Source organism: Lemur catta, chromosome 5 (genome assembly GCF_020740605.2).
Source record: "Lemur catta isolate mLemCat1 chromosome 5, mLemCat1.pri, whole genome shotgun sequence".
Classification (NCBI taxonomy): domain Eukaryota; kingdom Metazoa; phylum Chordata; class Mammalia; order Primates; family Lemuridae; genus Lemur; species Lemur catta.
Window position 1 is genome coordinate 27,892,775 of NC_059132.1, and position 18,171 is coordinate 27,910,945.

At 45.5% G+C, this 18,171-nt stretch overlaps 1 protein-coding gene across 4 annotated transcripts in view; it reads right to left on the reverse strand.

Moving 5' to 3' along the window:
- Positions 1 to 2,524: 2,524 nt before the first annotated feature.
- The window catches only part of GRIA1 (glutamate ionotropic receptor AMPA type subunit 1), a 299,116-nt gene continuing 283,469 nt past the window's right edge, over positions 2,525 to 18,171 (reverse strand). For all 4 annotated transcript variants that reach the window (XM_045551319.1, XM_045551318.1, XM_045551317.1 and 1 more), the window contains 2 exons: positions 13,607 to 13,741; positions 2,525 to 5,408 (listed from right to left, as the gene is read on the reverse strand). In XM_045551319.1, coding sequence (XP_045407275.1) covers positions 5,208 to 5,408; positions 13,607 to 13,741 — 336 coding nt within the window. In that variant the 3' untranslated portion in view covers positions 2,525 to 5,207. The remainder of the gene's footprint in view (positions 5,409 to 13,606; positions 13,742 to 18,171) is intronic.

Genomic DNA, 18,171 nt, shown 5'->3' on the forward strand with positions numbered 1-18,171 from the left:
GAGTTCCCATACTGGTCAGCTTTCAGTCTTTGTCTCTGGCTTTCTCGAGAAACCCAGTCCCCTTGTCCCACAGACACTCTCATGATGCAGGATGTGCCTAGAGCAAAACGAAGGGTAAAGCACACTGAAAAAGTGGACTGCCACTCGGTAGGTAACCTCAGTTGGGGTTTGGTCTGGTCACTGCTGAATACCCCTAATAGAGGGCTTTGCAATTTTCAAAGATGTTTTCATGAGTGTTTTCTTTGATCCCCAGATTGTAGTGGTTCTCAACCCTGGCTGCACATCGTAATCACCTGGAAATTCAAAACAGAACAACCCAAAACAACAATAACAACAACAATAATAATTTTAAAAATCATACTATGCCTGTGCTTCATCTCAGACCAACTAAATCTGAAGATGTGTCTGGGACATTGGTTATTTTTTAAAAACTTCCCTAGGCAATTCTAATGTGCAGTCAGGGTTGAGAATCACTGCCTCTTTTGAGACCAGATGTACCATTTCTTTGATGGGTAAAATGATGCTCAACGTAGTTCATTTTCTTATCCATGCTTGAAAGGTAGAAGTGGGAGGAGAAGGCGTGTATTGTAAACCCTGGTCCACTGGCCTTCCCGTTATTGTTTCTCTGCTTGTGATGTGACATTGAGGAAGTAGCTTCTTCAAGAACCCCACTTTTCTTATCTGTAAAGTGGAATAGGAATGGACCCCCATAGAAATTGTTTCCTAAAGAGCACATTAGCATCTGGTAAGAAAAAACTTGTCATCTTGTCTCTTATTCAAGATAAGTTGATTTTTGACATTATTTCATGAAATATATCCGTGCCTGCTTCTGCAGGTCCTTGCCAACTCCATCACCTATCAGGGTATTATTGATCAGATGTCCTAAGGAACAGGGATATAAAAGATTCAAGAAAAATCCTGGCTGATTCTTGCTTCTTTATTCCTTTCTCTCCTCTGCTTGGCACACAGAAGACATCAAGTTAATAGTCTTGTGAATTCTAGGAATCTGAGATGGAAGGAAAATCAGAGGAGACGTATTTCAACTTTCATACCTGCAGCATCTCCTTGAAAGGGGCTTGTCCTAATTCCAGGGGTAACTTAATTCTACTATGAGGTTACTTTGACCATTAGGTGAACCTAAATCCATTGGCCTGTAATTTCTAGAACTGATTCTGGACTTGCCCACACAGAAAAAATTATCTCCATTTTCCCCATGAGGGCCCCCCCAGGACCCTCTCCCGGCTGAATCCACTCTTGCTCTTGGGAGCTGGTTTTTAGTCCCCTCCCACCCCTGCTTGCTGCTTCCAAGCCTAGACCTATTTTAAAGGTGCGACTCCTCTTTTCCCCTTCCCCTTTTTTCAATTATGTATGTTTTAGTGATCTCTTCATGCCCTAGAGCATGGGCTGGCTTTCCCCAAGGAGTGGCAGGTGTAGCTTTAACCTTTCCGTCGGTTTCAGTTACTTTGGCATAACAGGTAGGTAAAAAACTGCTCACCTGGTATTTTCCTGGCCATCACACATCATGACCCGATGAATAGTGAAGTGGGTAGTTAGGGATGTAAAGGTTTTGGATTTAGGCAGACCCAGTTCAAATCCTGACTCAGTCACGTAGATGATTGTGAACAAGGACCATTGGCATGATATAGAGGATAGAAGGTATGAAATGTGCTTAACCTAGTAAATGCTCAATACATGGTAGCCTGTGCTATTGTAGCCATTATGATCACTGTCCAGATATTTGACAGTAAGGCAACAGAAATCAGTTTTCTCTGAGTGTCAGCTGGTGTCAAGTGCATCTTCACCCAGGGGCACCCTATGTGCTGCCAGGTCATTGCAGGTAGATACGAACAATGACTGTAGCTTCACATAAGCCTGCTAATTTCTCTCCCTCCTTCCAACCCTTTTCTACCATAGTAGTCACTGTCCATGCCACTATTAGAGCTTCTTTGTTCATTTATTTTTAGACCTCTGGCCCTTATTAATATGCAATGTTCCTTGGGAAAGAAAACACCTGAAGTTCTTAATCATCAATATCTAAGTGTCAACAAATGTCAGATCCTTTATAAAAAGCCCATCTTGCTTGAGGGAAAGAAAAGCTTTCAGGCAAGAATGAGGGTCATGGGGTGCAGCCCAAGATTATCAACTAGATTTGGTTCTGGCTGTGCACATCACAATCACACCTGGACTCCAGTTTGGGGATTTCTGGGACACATTCCACGTGAGATATCCAGTTCCCTAGAGGAACTGTGGTGGCTGCAAGCCAAGCCCTGCTACTCTATGCAATTGAAACTGTGGTCCCTGTAAGTAAAATACCACTCTTTTTCTTGTTTTTTGTTATCCTATTTGGATTAATAATGCACAGTGCTGTAGTTCAGCTGAAATGACTTGAGGGCTGTTTGTGAGTCAGGTACAGTGGTCACTGTGAAATATGTACTAGTCTCAGGCTTAGCAGTAAGGAAATAATCTCTAGAGCCCCTGCTTCAGAAATGGCACAAAAATGGAATGGACAAATATGAAAAGTAGATAATGGATCCACAGTGATTTAATTCTTGGTGATATTTTCATTTTATGCGAATACCAAGAAGAAGAAAAAAAAAACCTGGCTATTTGAAAGAAAAACAGGAACCAAAAAAAATATATATTTAGTGTTTGATCAAGCAAGAATCCTTTCACACATCTGCCAAGAGAGTTACTAATAAAACAAATATAGATGTTAAATAAAAGGCCCAGGTACCAAAGAGCAAAATTTAATGAAAGCCAGAACTGTTAAGTATGGATTCCTGTTGAGAAAAATGTCAATCTCTTTCAGAGTTTTCCCAATGCTCTATTTTTAAGAAAAGTGTAGTAAAAATACATAATACAAGTTAACTTTTTTCTTGCTTTTGTTTTTGCTTCACCCCTCCACTGATGAAAAGCATCTTCCACTGGAGTCTTGGAACCCCTCGCAGCAGAGACCCTCATTTCTAGCACAGTCTCTATCAGATCACGTTACTGGTGGGCTCAGTGGCTGGAGAGGCATCTTACCAGGCCAAAGGCAAAAGGTCTTTGAAGCTTGTTGATGGTAGAGGGTTATTTCCAACTCTTCCGAGATGTGGACTCCCTAATGGCGGGTCACGTCAGATTTTGCAGTGGTAGGCTGAGAGCTGAGAAAAATCTGGTGCAAGGGCAGGGCAGTGTGGGGGTCGGCATCAGCTGGCAGTAGTGAAAAGTGATAATTCATCTTGAGGGTCCTGCTTCATGGGCCATGCCCATAATACACGTGAGAGACTGAATGACAACACTTGAGTTAAAAGGGTGAAGAATTTGATTTTGGAATGATTCTTTGCTATGGCTGATGACAGGAGAATGGGAGAGACATAGAGATGGTGGGTGTCCACTGAGAGAATCCACAGATAAAGCCAATCATTCCGCACCTACCCCAAGGTAGGCTCCAAAACCTGTAGCATGTCAATTGCTAATGATAACGCCTAGCAAAGAAGACTGGATAGAAGTAGAGGGTAAGGAAACAAGCCAGAATATGGTTATCAATAAAAGCCAATGACACATGGCACACACTGAATCATGCACCTAGGAGAGTGGATGCTGGAGAGCTGGAAGCCAATTGCACCAAAAATGAGAGTTGGGATCTCCAAGAAAGCCATGTGCCAGGAACTGCCCCTTCCAACCAAACTTGCAGTCAGCCTGGGCTTCTCTCCATGAACCATGTCACTTGTCCAGTCTTGCTTTAGTTCAGCTTTGTAGTTATAATCATGTGTGTATTGATTCTGGTCACTGGAATACAATGTCCTCATTCTCTCTTAATCAGAAGGAAGGTCAGTCTCCTTGGGTTAGAAGTTAGGATCATGGATCTTAAGGTCCCCCCATGTCAACATCAACTTAATCGATTTCCCTATCCTTCTTCAAATAGTTCAGCCTTGGGTATCTTGCTTTCTCAAGATGACAGAGCATTATCTGGCCACATGCTAAAACAACACTCTATATTAACATAGAAATCCAAGTTCTCTGCATCAGCATAGTTCTAAACTTCATAATTTGGTTTCTCAAACCTAGGACAGGGTGCACCATGGAAAGCTCTGTTGAATGTGGGCTTTGATGAGGCTTCCTCTTCCAAAATTCTTCCATCATCTTCCTTTTGCATTTAGCTTGCATAGCATTGCCCCCCACATCAGAGGCTCCACAGAGAAAGAGTCTACTCCACAGTGGGGTTCCTGCTCAGATGTTAAGCAAAGGAAAAGCGGGAATCATGGGTGATATCTTCTCAGCTGTCAGCTCATCCCAAGCACTACTTGGTTTAGGAGGCCAATCACCCTTCAGCTACCAGAGTGCCTTTGAGCCTGAGCACACCAGAAGGACATCCTTCTCAGGGCTGAGGTTGACTCTGTGAGGAAATACACCATACCACCTATGGCCCATGGCTCTTACACATTAAAGAAAGCTTTTTCTGAGCAGCAGTAACTTCAGGAGTCCTCCTCTGACTGCACATTTGCCCTTGCCCTCTCCACCACCCTCATGCTGAGTTGCTTTTCACATGTGTTCTCAGCTAAATCAGTGCTTAGGCAGTGCCCCACCTGGGGAAGGCAGCCCAGTTCTGCAACAATGTCTGTCTCCATCCAAGGCTCGGGGCCAAGGAGTGGAGGGGAACGTGGAGAGCCCCCATGGTGAATTAGTTTGAAGGTTGCTTTTTTCCTTTTGCTTGCTTGTAAGGTGGAACAAATCTTGAATTTCCAATCTGAAAACTGAAGAGGGATGGGTAGGTAGTTGGGAATAAGAAGTGAGGAGAAGGAAAGGGCCTAACACAACCTGCAAACCATGGGTATTAATTAGTAAGGAAAAAAATTGCACACACTAAGACACATTAACAACTGAATTAAAAGAAAACAGTGCAGTTTCCTCATTAGTGCTCCAGTGGCTCCATTGTCAGAGACACAGGCTTCATTAGACAGGGTTACTCTCCCCTTATTGCAGTACAGTGCTATCTATCATCCTCACTTAGCAAACGGAAAAGGGTGAAAGAACATCAAAAAAGGAAAAGGGACAGCAAAATGGGTTTTTCAATTCTTCAGGAAAATTTGTTGAATCGTCCTCCTTGTGGTCGCAGTGGTTGGTGGTGGTTGCGTTTCATTTTGTTGCTGTTTTTGGCACTGAAGGGTTTGGGATGGGGCTGGGGGAGCCTAAGCCTGCTCCCCAGGGGTCTCCGTCTGCTCCAGTTACAATCCTGTGGCTCCCAAGGGCATCCCTGAACTGTGGCTCATGCAGGGAATTGATTGCATGGACTTGGGGAAGTCGTGGCTGACCACCCGGCCATTCTCTCCACTGCCACCGCCGCTGGCTCCTGCCCCGCTGTTCCGGGGGAGGGTCGATGTCCGTATGGCTTCATTGATGGATTGCTGTGGGATCAAACAGAAACCCTTTTCAGGAGGACCGGGGGTTCTTCCCCGGGTCCTTGGCAATGACTGGCAAGGGGAATGCGTCAAGACTGGACTTAAAATGGAACTCCAACTCTCCTCCTCTATCCAACTCCTTTTCTATTCTAAAATGCTAATCCTGACTTCCCAGGAACTCACAATACTGGTGCGTGGCTCTGGACAAGTCTGATCCCCTGTCTGAGCCCCAGGTTTAATGATTAATGAGGTGTGCTAGACTGGGTGAGCTCCTTGCTGGTTCTTAATTTCAGTGATTCCTAAAGGTCAAATATGTCGTTGGTATTATTGATGATGATAAATGCAGCAACACAATCAAGTGGAAAAGCTTCTGGGAAGGGGGTTTAGGAAACTTGGATTCTAGTTCAGGTTCTGACATCAACTACTTGTGTGACCCTGTGCATATCTCCTTACTGTTCTCAACCTTTTAAATCTGCATATCTATGACATGTGATTATCTGTGCTCCTATAGACTTTTATTAGCAAGAATGGTTGCTACTGCATGAAAAATGCTTTGGCATGTTAAAAGACATTGAGGGTGTGTTTTGTTGTGTTAAAATAAAAGACTGCCTCAGATTTACTTCAGGAAAAATGCTATCCTACCTGTAGCAGCATGTGTTAAGGGAATGAAGGACTTTTTTGAATAAAACAATATGCAGGATATAATTGGAAAGGGGCATGTGCTAAAGAAAATGAGAATGCATTCCAAAGATCATCATCTGCGTACCAGCGGCTTCCCATCAGCATGGAGAATCTGCACTTCTAGGGGGACACATCAGATCAGTGCCACGAAGCTTGTGATTTCTAGAATGTTGGAATTCTAGATCTGAAAAGGACTTTAAGGATGAGCCCCGAGTCAGATGAGTTAAGTGGGATAGTCAAGATCACAAGGTAGATCTAGAACCATATCCTATTAGATAAGAGGAAGGGTTCTGTTCAGAGTTCCTTTGGAGAAAGAAAGTTCATGATATGAAATCCAAACCCTTATCTCTTCCTGTCCACCTCTAGTTTCCCATTTAGAGATAATCATAGAATTTTTGGGATGAGGTTTGGTTTCTTGATGGAAATCAAGATAAGGCAGAGGAATTATCTATAGGCTGGGAAGTTCTTACTCTAAGACCAACCCTACCCCTTCTTTAAGGCTTATTCTGTTCTCACCTCCTTTTGGAAGTCTTCCTAGACTACACCAGGCTACCGCAAGTACTGGCCCCTTTCATCTGATACTTGTGCATTATGCATCCTCTAATAATGGTTACGCCTCAGGTGTCTAAGTTTTGTCTTCTGTAAGAGAGCTGTTTGGTCATGTCTTCTCAATCCTCAGCAAGCTCCCGGAGTGTCCAGCATGTAATTAGATGCATGATAGATTTTTTGAATTTGTTTAAGAAAAGCCAACTACCTAGGTTCCTTTTCACAAACTCTATGGCTTTCGTACTTGCATATTGCCATGATTCTAGTAACCAGAGAAGTCAGTCAACCTACTGTGGCCAGAGAGAGATAAACAGGGAAGATTTGACCTAATTTTTATTTTTTCTGCTATCCTTCTATTACTGGCAAGCAATTCTGACAATATTCTAAAATGTTCTTTCTTTTTAAAATCCATGATTCAGACAGATTTGCCCCATATGATGCTCCACCCACGCTGGTTCTGTCTCCTCAAACCCTGGGACTTGATTTATTTACATTCTTCCTTGGCTGTCCTCCACTGAAGAGGAAGTGCGACCTGGATTGAATTCTTCTAAGTCAAAGGCCAAATAAATGCTACAGCGATGCCTCATGAAGGAAATGTGAAATGAAAACATGAGGAATTAATGGTTACTTATTCTCACCTAAAAAAATGTTGAAAAGAAAGTAACACTTTATTTATATCTGTGGGAAATATGGAAACTTCTATAGATGAGCTTGGAATGTCTGTCCTTCAGGATTTTTCTCTGCCACATCTCTTTAATTAAAAAAATTTAAAGTTTGCACAGATCACCTTGGTTTTTGTTCCTCCCAAAGCTCGCATATGCCCATAATATTCCACTGAAATTGGTGGTGCTTCATGAATTTATCTTAAAGAGCAAGATTGATGGCATAGTTGACGTTGGGGCTTGCTAAAGTCTGAGATAACAGCCAGACAGGTAACTAAAAACTTCCAAAGTGACACCATTAGAATTGGTTTTCAAGGAAGCTGAGGGCTTCTCAGAGTTGGGTGACTCCATACCCCCATCGTGGGTGGGTACTGCCTTTTTACTGGTTTCCTTTCTAATGCATTTATGGAATCTCAGGAAAGAGATGAACAGAGTTAAAACTTTGGAGTGGAATGCAATGCTAAAGGTGAAATAGATCACTAGTTCTCAAACTTGGTGGCACATTGGATTCACCAAAGAAGTTTTGGGGAAAAAATCCTGATGCCTGAATCCTACCCTAGAGATGCTGACTTAAGAGGTGGGGCGTATGTAGAGTTTTGAAAGCTTGAAGGTTGAAACACACTCATCTAGTTTATCCCACTCATTTTACAGAGAAACTGATGACTTATAACTTACGACTGACTTGGTTAAGGTAACTTAGTGACAAGGCAGATGACCTTCTAAATGTGGTTCTTCCTACCCGCTGTAGCGCAGCAGTCCTAAGCTGATGATGTCATTCCTCCTCTTGCCTTTACGAAATGTGGTTCTCTTTTGTTTACCCTTGACATACCAGCCATTCTTAAAATCCATCTGTGTAGTTGTGGTCATTGTTGTTTTTGAAACTGAGATGCAGAAAAGGATGAGTGAAAAGTCTAACTTCAAATCCCCCCAGATTGACTCTTCAGAGACTCATCCCTCTAACAGTGACTACATGCGTGCTTCTCAGCCACTTGCTTTTCTAAGAAAAGTCTGCCAAGCCTCTTGCACATCATGGAACATCTTAATAAAATGTTAAGACTCATAAATGACCTCATCTGGGCATGGGTGGGAGGAACCAGAGTGACCACCGGCTGCGGAGGGTGCTCTCCCTGTGTCATCAAGTCTCTCAGCTGCTCATTAATCCAGGGAAATATGCACGCCCTCAACTGCTGTTGCTTAAACACGCCCCATGTTAGCACAGCCACATATAATTTTGAAAGGTCAGCAGCTCTCCTGGGGTTGGGAGAGGCTGAGGATTATTTTCCTTTGGGAGCGAGATGGTGAATAATACAGACTCTGGTTGTCCTTGATATCAGCTAAGCACTCGGGTTCTAGTCTGTCCTCCCATGCAGAGGGGAGAGGGAGGGAGTCTGAGACCTTATTCAATTTGGAATATGTCTTAGGTTATGTATTTTTGCTATGGTGTGACAATTTAAACTATATTCAAATGCTGTGGGCTGCCTGAAGTCCCTCTCTGAGTCCCCCACTCGCACGTGCCACCCCTTTCCCTCAGTCTCTCTGTGTTTCAGACTCCCTGCCCTTCTCCCCATTTCTGGGCAAGAGTTTGGGTCTTTGGGTCTCCAACACTTGTGAAACCTTGGCTGGTAACTCTCTTGCTCTTGTTCATGCATCTCGTGCTTTGAAGTCTGTTGAATATCACTTGCTCAGGGAGGCTACTCTGACCTCCCCAGCCCCCACTGTCCCATCAGGACAGGCCTCTGCTCTGTACGTGACAGCGCTGGGCACTTTTCTTCACTAACACTCATTGAACGTGTAAATGCTGCTCAGTCTCTGTCTTCCCCATCAGACTCTCAGCTTCCTGAAAACAGAAGCTGTATCTGTTTTGTTCCTGACTGTATCCCCAGTGCCAAGCATCACCTAGCATACAGTGGTGCTCAGTATGTCTTTGTCTTTGTGGAAGGGACACCTGTAGGGTGCCTTCCCATTGTCTCTGTGACACTTGTCCTGTGTCCTGCTCACTGACATGTCAAAGAGACTCAACAATGCATAGAAAGGGATCAAATACCATAGTCAGCCTCAACAACTAGATCGGGTGAACCTAAGGGTAGGGCTACATTTCATTAGTCTTTGTGATCAGCATGGTGCCTGGGACTGGAGGGACACAGAGTAGGGGTTCAAAATGATCTGCTGCCATGTGGTTGAAGCAGGAGAGAGAAATTCAGGAGAAGTGGCTTGGCTAGTCCCAAGAGCCCTGGCTTTGTGGAGGCCAGGCTGGAGGTCTAATTCCTCCTGTTCATCCAGCTGCTGGTTTGTGTGACCTAGCTAGGACAAGCTACGTAGTTTCTCTGACTCTCTACTTCTTCATGTGTAGGATTGCAAGAACAACACATTACATGGTTAATGGAAATGTATAGAAAGCACTTTGAGCTTAAAAGTTATTAAAAAAACTGTCTTTCCTTCTTCCCTTCCTTTCTTCTTTCTCTCTCTCCTGTCCTTTTTCTTTTCTACTCCTCTCGTCCTACTCCTCTCATCAGTAAAGAGTGGAGAAAGGCCCTTTAAATACTGTTGAGACTGAGAAACTGGCCCAGAACTAGTTTAGGGGCTCAAGGCCTGAAGAGCTGGCCAAATACTGTGATTAAGGAAAGAAACAAGGGTGAAAGTTCCTGCCAAAGGTCCTTGTCACCATCGATTTGGGTCTCCGTGTGAGGTTGGGGGCTGCACTTCTGATAAGAGCTAATTGCTTTTGGAGAATGCAAAGCACAGAATAATAAAGAGACGTGCGAAGCTGGAAAGTCTGAGAGGCTAGTGGAATACATTCCACTTATCTCTTTCGGATAAGAGAGGAGTTGATGGAGCTTTAACAATTAAGGGCTGGGTTGGTTAATAAAGTATCTTTTCTGCTGCTTGAAGATTAGAAATTCTATTAGGAAGCTCAGCGAGTTGGGCAGAAGTCATGCCAATCACTGGAAATAATTATAGAAAATAGGGGTGGAAGACATTGAATTAATGATTCCAATGGATCCTGATGCTGGCTTCTGAGAAATTAACATCTTCATTGTAAAGGGAAGGGTGAAAATGTGTCCAAGAAGCTATGCCTTGACTCGATGGCCTCTTTTAGAGATTTGTGTTTTAACCTGAATATTGTGACTTCAGTGGTAAAGGTCGACATTGTCCTGGTTTTAAGAGGATCCCAGCCTTTGGCCGCCCTGTTACCACCAACCGGCACTGGCCATGATTAGTGGGAGCCACAGTTATCCCAGAGGAAGGGCTGGATGTCCAGGATGTTTTCAGCTTGGTGGATGCTTAGTCTCATCACATTTTATGAGCATAGCCAGATGGGGCCCAAACTACCTTGGGTGGCATTATTTGTCATTCCTGGACTGGGTGCTTTTGATGGCGACATTTCCTTAAACTAGGAGCAGCTTCGTCCCCCCATGCCTTGTCTCAGCCTCCAGGAGACTTTCTCTTCCACATACAATGCCACACTCATCTTACTAACACCTACCCTGGGTGTGGGGGATGTCCAAAAAGAAGTCAGACACAGCCTCTTACTTTAAGGAACTCACACTCTATACAGCTCAAAAAACCTAGCACACGTAAGTACGGGCAATAAAAGGAAAGTTTTAAGGAGGATGTAGCTGGCCACTAATAACAGCTATTATCATAAATACTAGTTATCATTGTTATTATTATTCTTTATTGAGGGCTACTCTGGCCCAGGCATATTACCAAGTCTTTTATATCCATTATTTCATATAATCCTCACAACAATTCTATAAGGTATGTACTATTGCTGCTCCCATTTTATAGAAAGTGAGGATCAGAGAGTTACTAAAACTTGTCCAAGATGACATAGTTAATAAATGGAGCAGATAGAATTTATGCCCAGACATTCAGTCTCCAGAGCTTGTTCTCTAGACCACTACATGGCACTGTGTCCTAGGGGAGGACATTCCTGTGATCTGTGCTGTGTCCTAGGGGAAGACACGCCTATGATCTATACTGTGTCCTAGGGGACAAGGAGCTCCTATGACCTATACTGTGTCCTAGGGGAGGAGGAGTCCTGTGATCTGTACTGGGCCGACTCTGGGCCTCTGGTTCAAGTCATGGTATGCAGGGAAGGTTTTGGGGGATTGAATGGGTCATTGATCACCTAACTCTTGTCCTGCCCTCCCTCTTGCCACTGAAGTAGGCTTTCCTCACTTTGAGGGTAGGATAGGAGAGTCTTTAGGCTTATGACTTGGATGAAATGGGCAAAGAAAACTTTGTGTAGGTTCTAGGAGTCCTAGCTGTGTTCAGCCGAGCTCCTTGGAGGTCTGCACTTGGTTTAGGGTGTGAAGCCCACGCTTTTGCTGTCTTTGCCTTTTCTGAGAGGACCTAGTGATGGGCGACATGGTCAAGGGTAGGATTGAGGTGTTCCTAGGTCCACTGGCAAAATGCCATTGTGCTTCTATCACTTAATTATTCATTGTTATTATATCTCAGGGAGGCTGCCTTTTAAATGGGCCCATGCAACAGAGCACAGGGCGAGGGATCAGCCTGCACAAAGGGACATGAGTGGGAAGCACGAGGTGGGTGGCTGGGGGTGGAGCCTGTGAGGAGAGCAGATTGTTGGGGCCGGGAGGGGGTGGTAGGCTGGAGCTATGATGTGGAAGTGCTGAATGCCAGGACAGAAGGCCCTCCCACCCCACCTCCACCTCCCCATGTACAGAACTGAATACAGAGTTTCTAAACACAAGGGCAAATGTGTAGAGTTGTCTTCTCCAGGGGTGACCCTGGAGGCATGAGTAGGACTGAGGGCCCAAGGCAGGGAGAGGCTGGGCAGGAGGCTATGTTTGTGATCTAAGTGTGGGTGTGCTGAGCTTGGGGGCAATGGCCTCTTGAAAAGTGAGATTCTTAAGGAACATTCTTGGAAGGCAGATTTTACCAATGGATCTTGTTATTTAGTCTAAGCTAAGGTAACAGTCCAGGGCTGGGCCAACATGCTACCACTGGTACCTTGCCCAGAGTGACTGTACTTCTCTCCCCTTCTCAGTCTCAACCCTACCTATCCTTTTAATTACAGCCTCTTCCCAGAAGCCTTCTCCAATTTCTTTCTTCTCTAAATTCCTGTCGTTCTTCCTATCTATAGCATATGTCATCTCATTGAGTAATTTTTCTGTGCCTATCTTTCTTTTTTCCTTTCTTTTCTTCATCTTCTTCTTCTTCTTCTTTTTTTTTTATTATTAAAGACAGAGTCTTGCTATGTTGCCCAGGCTGGATTCAAGCTCCTGGACTCAAATGATCCTCCTGCCTCAGCCTCCCAAGCAGCTGGGACTACAGGTGTGCACCACCACGCCTGGTTTCATCTGTGCCCATTTTTTTGTTGAAGTGCAAAGGTGCCGAAGGTCACAGATTACCCCTCAGCCCTCTCTGTTTCCTCGTGATACCTTGCTTGTGGTATTGTTCACACAATTAACTTCCATAAATATTTTCTTACTGAAGCTAGATGGTGAAATATGAGGAGCCTTGAAAGTCATTTAATCCAAACTCTCTTTAGGTGCTTGAGTCCACATCCCTGTCAGGAATTAGGCTTCCTGTACTTGTGGACCCTCAGTGATGGGGAGCTTGCTACTTTTTGGGATAGTCTATTCCATCTGTGAGTAGCTCTGTTAGGAAAGTAGGTTTTGCATATTGTGTTAACATCTATTCTCTGTCGCTTTTCGTCATTTGTTCTTGTATACTTTGAGACCCCATAGAACCGGTCTGTTTTCTTTCCTGTCTGGAAAGTGCTCATATTTTCACACACTGCCCTTAAATCCCACACAATGCTTCTCTTCTCCCGTTCCCTTCAGCTGCATTTCATGTGGTTTAGGGTCATCCAACTAGTCTTCTTACCTTTCTCTGAGCGTGATCCTCTAGCCAAAGTCTACCTCACAGCACTGAAACTGAGAAAAGACCCAGTTCGCCAAGCACTGCAGGATCAGCTCAGAGCAAGGCAGGCTTCCCTTCCCCTCTTTTGGGAGCTACACTTCTATTGATGCAGCTTCAGAGAGAACCAGCCTTTGTAGCGCTCACTCTTGCCTCCCGCTGTGCTGACCGTCCACTCCAACCCCTCACCTTTAATCTCACTGACCCCTCTCTGGCTGGTGCCATTGTTCTCTTGGGCCTTACATTTTCCCCAACACACCCTGTCTTCCTGCCTTTCTGATGGCTGCCTCTGTCCCTGTCCCTGTCCTCCTAAGAGCTTTCTGCATCCTGTCTTGGACCGACTGCAATCACTTGTCACTCCCCCCGCCCCTTCTAGCAAAGAGACCCCAGGAAACCCAGCTGCATCACAGAACAGTTTCAGAAAAAGGCCTGGGAAGACGATGCCACCTTCATCCGCTTGGATTCGCTACGGGATTTGTAGCAGAACTCGATTAAGGCAACCAGCATGGCTAGTCCGAGTCCTCCAATCAGGATGTAGAACACGCCCGCCACATTGCTGAGGCTCAGAGCGCTCGTCTTGTCCTAGGAAGGGAAGGAGGGGAGGGGGAGAATAAAGTGAGGCAGGAGGCTGAAGACCACCGAGCAACAGCATATTTACACACATACACTCAACCCCACACCCTCTTTAACATTCGCAATAGTTGGAATGGCTTTTTATTCATTGATCCAGTGTTAAACATTCCCCAGGAAAAAGTGTATAAAATTTCCAACCATCCTTGGTTTTGTTGAATTTATAATTATGTTTCCCCCTCCTCAACCTTTTCTGGGGTGGGAGATGCCACAAGAAATTCAGGGCACCTTGTACCAGGGTCTGCACCCTCAGATTTACCCCATTCTTTCAGAAAACCGCATCCCTTCCTTTTCAGCTCACTGCCTGCCCCCCTTCCCTCTGTTGCTCAGCAACGCATTGGCCTCGCTCATTGTTTATGTCTCCAAGCATTTTTCTGAGACTTGGTACTTAAAATGAACTTTCCCCTAGATGTGCATTCGATTTCAATTTAATAAGACAGTTATTGTACGTATACTAAAGACCAACTGATATATACATTAACTTGCTGCTCTGAGTCCCAATTTAGGGGGAAAAAACTGGGGGGCTTGGAATAGTAAAAAGGCACTGAGATAGAAAAATGACTCTATTAAATCCCAATAATTATGCTTAATTGGTGTCATTTTTCTGTTGGCGGTGATTGCTAAGAACACTGTAGGCAGACCCAGGTGGCTGAATTTAGAAATCTTTTTTGCTTGCAGTAAAAGATCTTGCACTGGTTTTGGATGAACAGGGTCACCGAGAAGGGGGCTTAATTCCTAGGAGCCTGGGAATAAGTACTCGTGTCCAATAGGGGGTGGACAGAGCTCACCCTGTAGAGCCTCAGGGAGGCCACTGATCTGGTGAGACCATTCCCAAGTTCTGTCACCTCCAGTGGGATTCAACAGTGTGGGACTGAGGGACAATACTTTTCCAGGTGTGAGAACACTCAAGCAAAACTGGTGGTCACGGTGGGAGGTGACAGCTCAGGAAGAGGGGCAAAGTGCTGTCAACTTCTTGGCACAGGTAAAAGAATATCTTCGCATCTTGGAAGAATACTCATCCCTGGATGAGTGGTATTTCTAACACCTTTGTTTATATTATAGTATTTGTTCAGGTACAACAAGTGTCTCATTGAATTAAAATGAAATGCCTGCCTCAACTGCCATGGGCACACGTCATCGTTGGCTGGTTGGTGGCACTGGACAGGGTATGGCTATTACACCTCTCCATGTGTTCCTTTTCAAGTGGGGCTGTAGGTGAGCCACGGGGTGGACTGTATTGCCCTAGAGACTCCTCTGACATCTGCCTATTAGAATCTGGGCGTGTGGAAAGGAATCTCTTGTTGACCAAGTCAGTGGCCTCTGCCCTAGTTCTACTTGGTGCATTGTACAGGAGTCAGCAGGGCTGAGCTTGGGGACTGCAGCTGGCAACAGCAGCATGTCTTCCGTCCCCAGGAGCAGCCTTGGCCAGCAGAGCTGTAGGATTATCTAAAGCATACCCCCTTGGTGGCTTTCTGTATTGCCAAAGCAGATGGCTCTTGAATATAGGTTACACTTGGCAAGGCATAGCCTGGCTTTGGAAGCAGTGGAATGATTATTCAAAGGATTCAAAGGGGTAAAATTTCTCCTGCTCTGGTATAATGGCCTGATAAAGAAAATGTGCAAAAAACGAGTCTGGTGCTTGGTTCAAGAGTTGGCTGCACAATAAATTCCTACTTTACATGATTTTCAGAACACTCAAAATGTCTCCCTGTTTGTTGTGCAAGAGGCATGTCATTCTTCTGGAGAGGAGTTCTTTAGAGTCCTTGGGGGACTTGCGGCTAACAGAAGTTCCTGCAAATCTCTTCTGTTCAGACAGCAGCAGAGGTGGGGTGGGAGGTATCTTAGTATATTATCAGCTCACACCTTGGCAAAGAGTGGCCAACAGTGAAGTTCACAGCGGGGGCACCACGAGGGAGGGTGGTGCACAAGAAGCCTAGAGGCTGCTGACTTCACAAGCTGATGAGCCTTTCTGTCGCTCAGGCACACATTGTCACCTTCGTCACCAAAGCTATTTTCTTCTTCATGGTCTTTTCTAAGTTCAACTTGGTTGTGAATGGCCTTCAAGGATAAGGGAGTGGTGGGTATCTTTTTCTTTTATTATCTTCAAAAGACCCTGAGAGGCTATCTTCCTCCCTGGCTGTAGAAGGTGAAGTTTTCACTTCTAGTATATCTGGGAAGTGATTAGGATCAGATCTTTACATGGAAGTGAGGGGAAGGGGCATGTTCTGTACAACTGCAGAAGGAGGAGGGTCCAGTGACTGATTCTGTCTGGAGGTGGAGAGCACCCCTCTCTTCCGAAGGAGGTCTGTGGCCCAGCGAGATGGCAGTGTGCGTGGGGGGGATGTTGGGGGACACATTCCATACAAACAGGGCTGCTGGGTGGACAGGAACTGCTACCTCTTGCAGGACGCACAGTGTCATTGATCCTTATGTATGCTGACACAATTCTGCAGTAGCAGGAAACAAGGAAGACTCCTGGAATCAAGGGGGGACCTGGGCCCTATCACCACCAACATCGGGTATAACATAACCATCCAACTTGGCATCATTTAATAGGGTGTGGGATGAAGGGCTGGTGTTGGCATGGTCAGTCCAGATGGTTGAGGAGTTCCCATGTAGGCAAGGTTTTGTGAGTCCCCTAATGTGTTCCATTAGCTTTTTGATAGCACCAGATTTAGATTTTTCTGAGGAGGCCCGAGGCCAGTCTTCTGTTCAGTTGCTTTTACTGACTCTCTTCGACGGACTCGGTTGAAATATAACGGGGCAGGCTGGGGCAGGGCCACAGCTCGGATTCCTCCCCTGGCCCACGGTGTCCACACGGGAGGGGGATTCCTCCTGGACCTGTGTACAGACAGCTGTGTTCACGCTTCCCAGGCAAGTGACACACTTCCCGGTTAGACACTTCCCCCATGGAAAGGGGACAGGTGGAGTCTGAGACTTCTGAGCACCCCTCCGGTGGGCCTCATTCTCCTCCCATCCCAGAGCAGCTGCTCACCCCGAAAGCCAGGCAGCTTGTTGGTGGGAGTGAAAAACTCACAACGCGTCCCCCGCCAGGAGTGGGGAAAGAGAGTGGCAGTGCTGAGAAGAGTGACAGGTGAACAGAAAAATTCAAATCCCGTCTTTCAGGATCGCTGGGCTTGTTGCTGTGGTGACGAGGCCCCTTCATCTGTTCTCCTTAACCTGTTGTCTTGATTTGCCACCTGCCTCATGGGGAAGGGAGATTTTCTACCATATTTCTCCTTGCTCTTTCCCATGTACTGGGGGACCGTCCCAGACTGCCTCTGTGTTTCTGAGCCAACATTCCTTCCAAAAACGTGGGGCTGGCTTGTGAGGAGGTCTGAGCCGGGCCTATGGCAGACTTGAAGCTTTCTACATGGCGTATGTGGAAAGTGCTGGGGAGAAGCCAAGGCCTTTGGCTGTCAGACCAGTCTTCCCACTGAGACAGGAGCTGCCCATCAGCAAGGCCTGCTAAATCTGGGCCAAGCTTCAGTTTCTCCAAATGCTTCCGTTCCTTCCTGTCTTCCTGGTGAAAGCACACACTCTCACAAAGCACAGGATGCAGCTTTGCTCCTCTCTACGTGCTAGCAGGAGTCCACGAGTTTTCCAACATGCTTACGACTGCACTTTTAGGGGCTGTCCACAAACCTTCCACGTGCTGAGTCTGTAACCTGGCTTTGCCTTTCGGGGCCACGTGGAAAAGTCCACCCATTTAGCCTTTCTGCTGCAGTAGTAGGTTTTCTCTTGTGCTTTTCCAAAACTTCTATTTTTGATGTAAAAACCATTTTCCCTGAGTAGTTGACGATTTCCTGGGAGTGGAAGCTGAGTGGTTGACTAGGCTCACTCATTAGCTAAGACCAAAGTGGGGAAGCTTGGGGAGGTGGATTTGGCTCAACTAAAGGAAGAAATTTGAAATAAATAGAGCTGCCCCAAGGAGGAATGCACTGCCATAGGTAGTGATGGGTTCCTTAAACATGAGCATATTCAGGAAAAAGCTGACGAGGATATCTAAGGAATTCAAGCACTGGCTGCAGAGTTAGACCAAGCAACCTTTGACACTTGTCCCCACCCCAAGAGATTTGAGGCATCTATGGAATTCCTAGAGGGCCTGGGATCATGCCTTTTATAAATCCGCCCTAGAGACTAACCCCTTTAGGGGATGTAAAAAAGGAACTCACGTTAATTGGCAACTTCTGCTGTTCCATTTCCAATCTAGGCCAGTTCCCTAGCCTGCATATTTTCCCCAAGAGCAGCACAGGATGAGAATTGGCCCATTGTACTAATAATTGGCAAGGCAAATACTGTGAAAGTGATGGCTGTGGGGGCGGCTCTTCTCAGCAGTGTGTGCTCAGGGACCGGCTGCTGTACAATGCACCATAGAACAT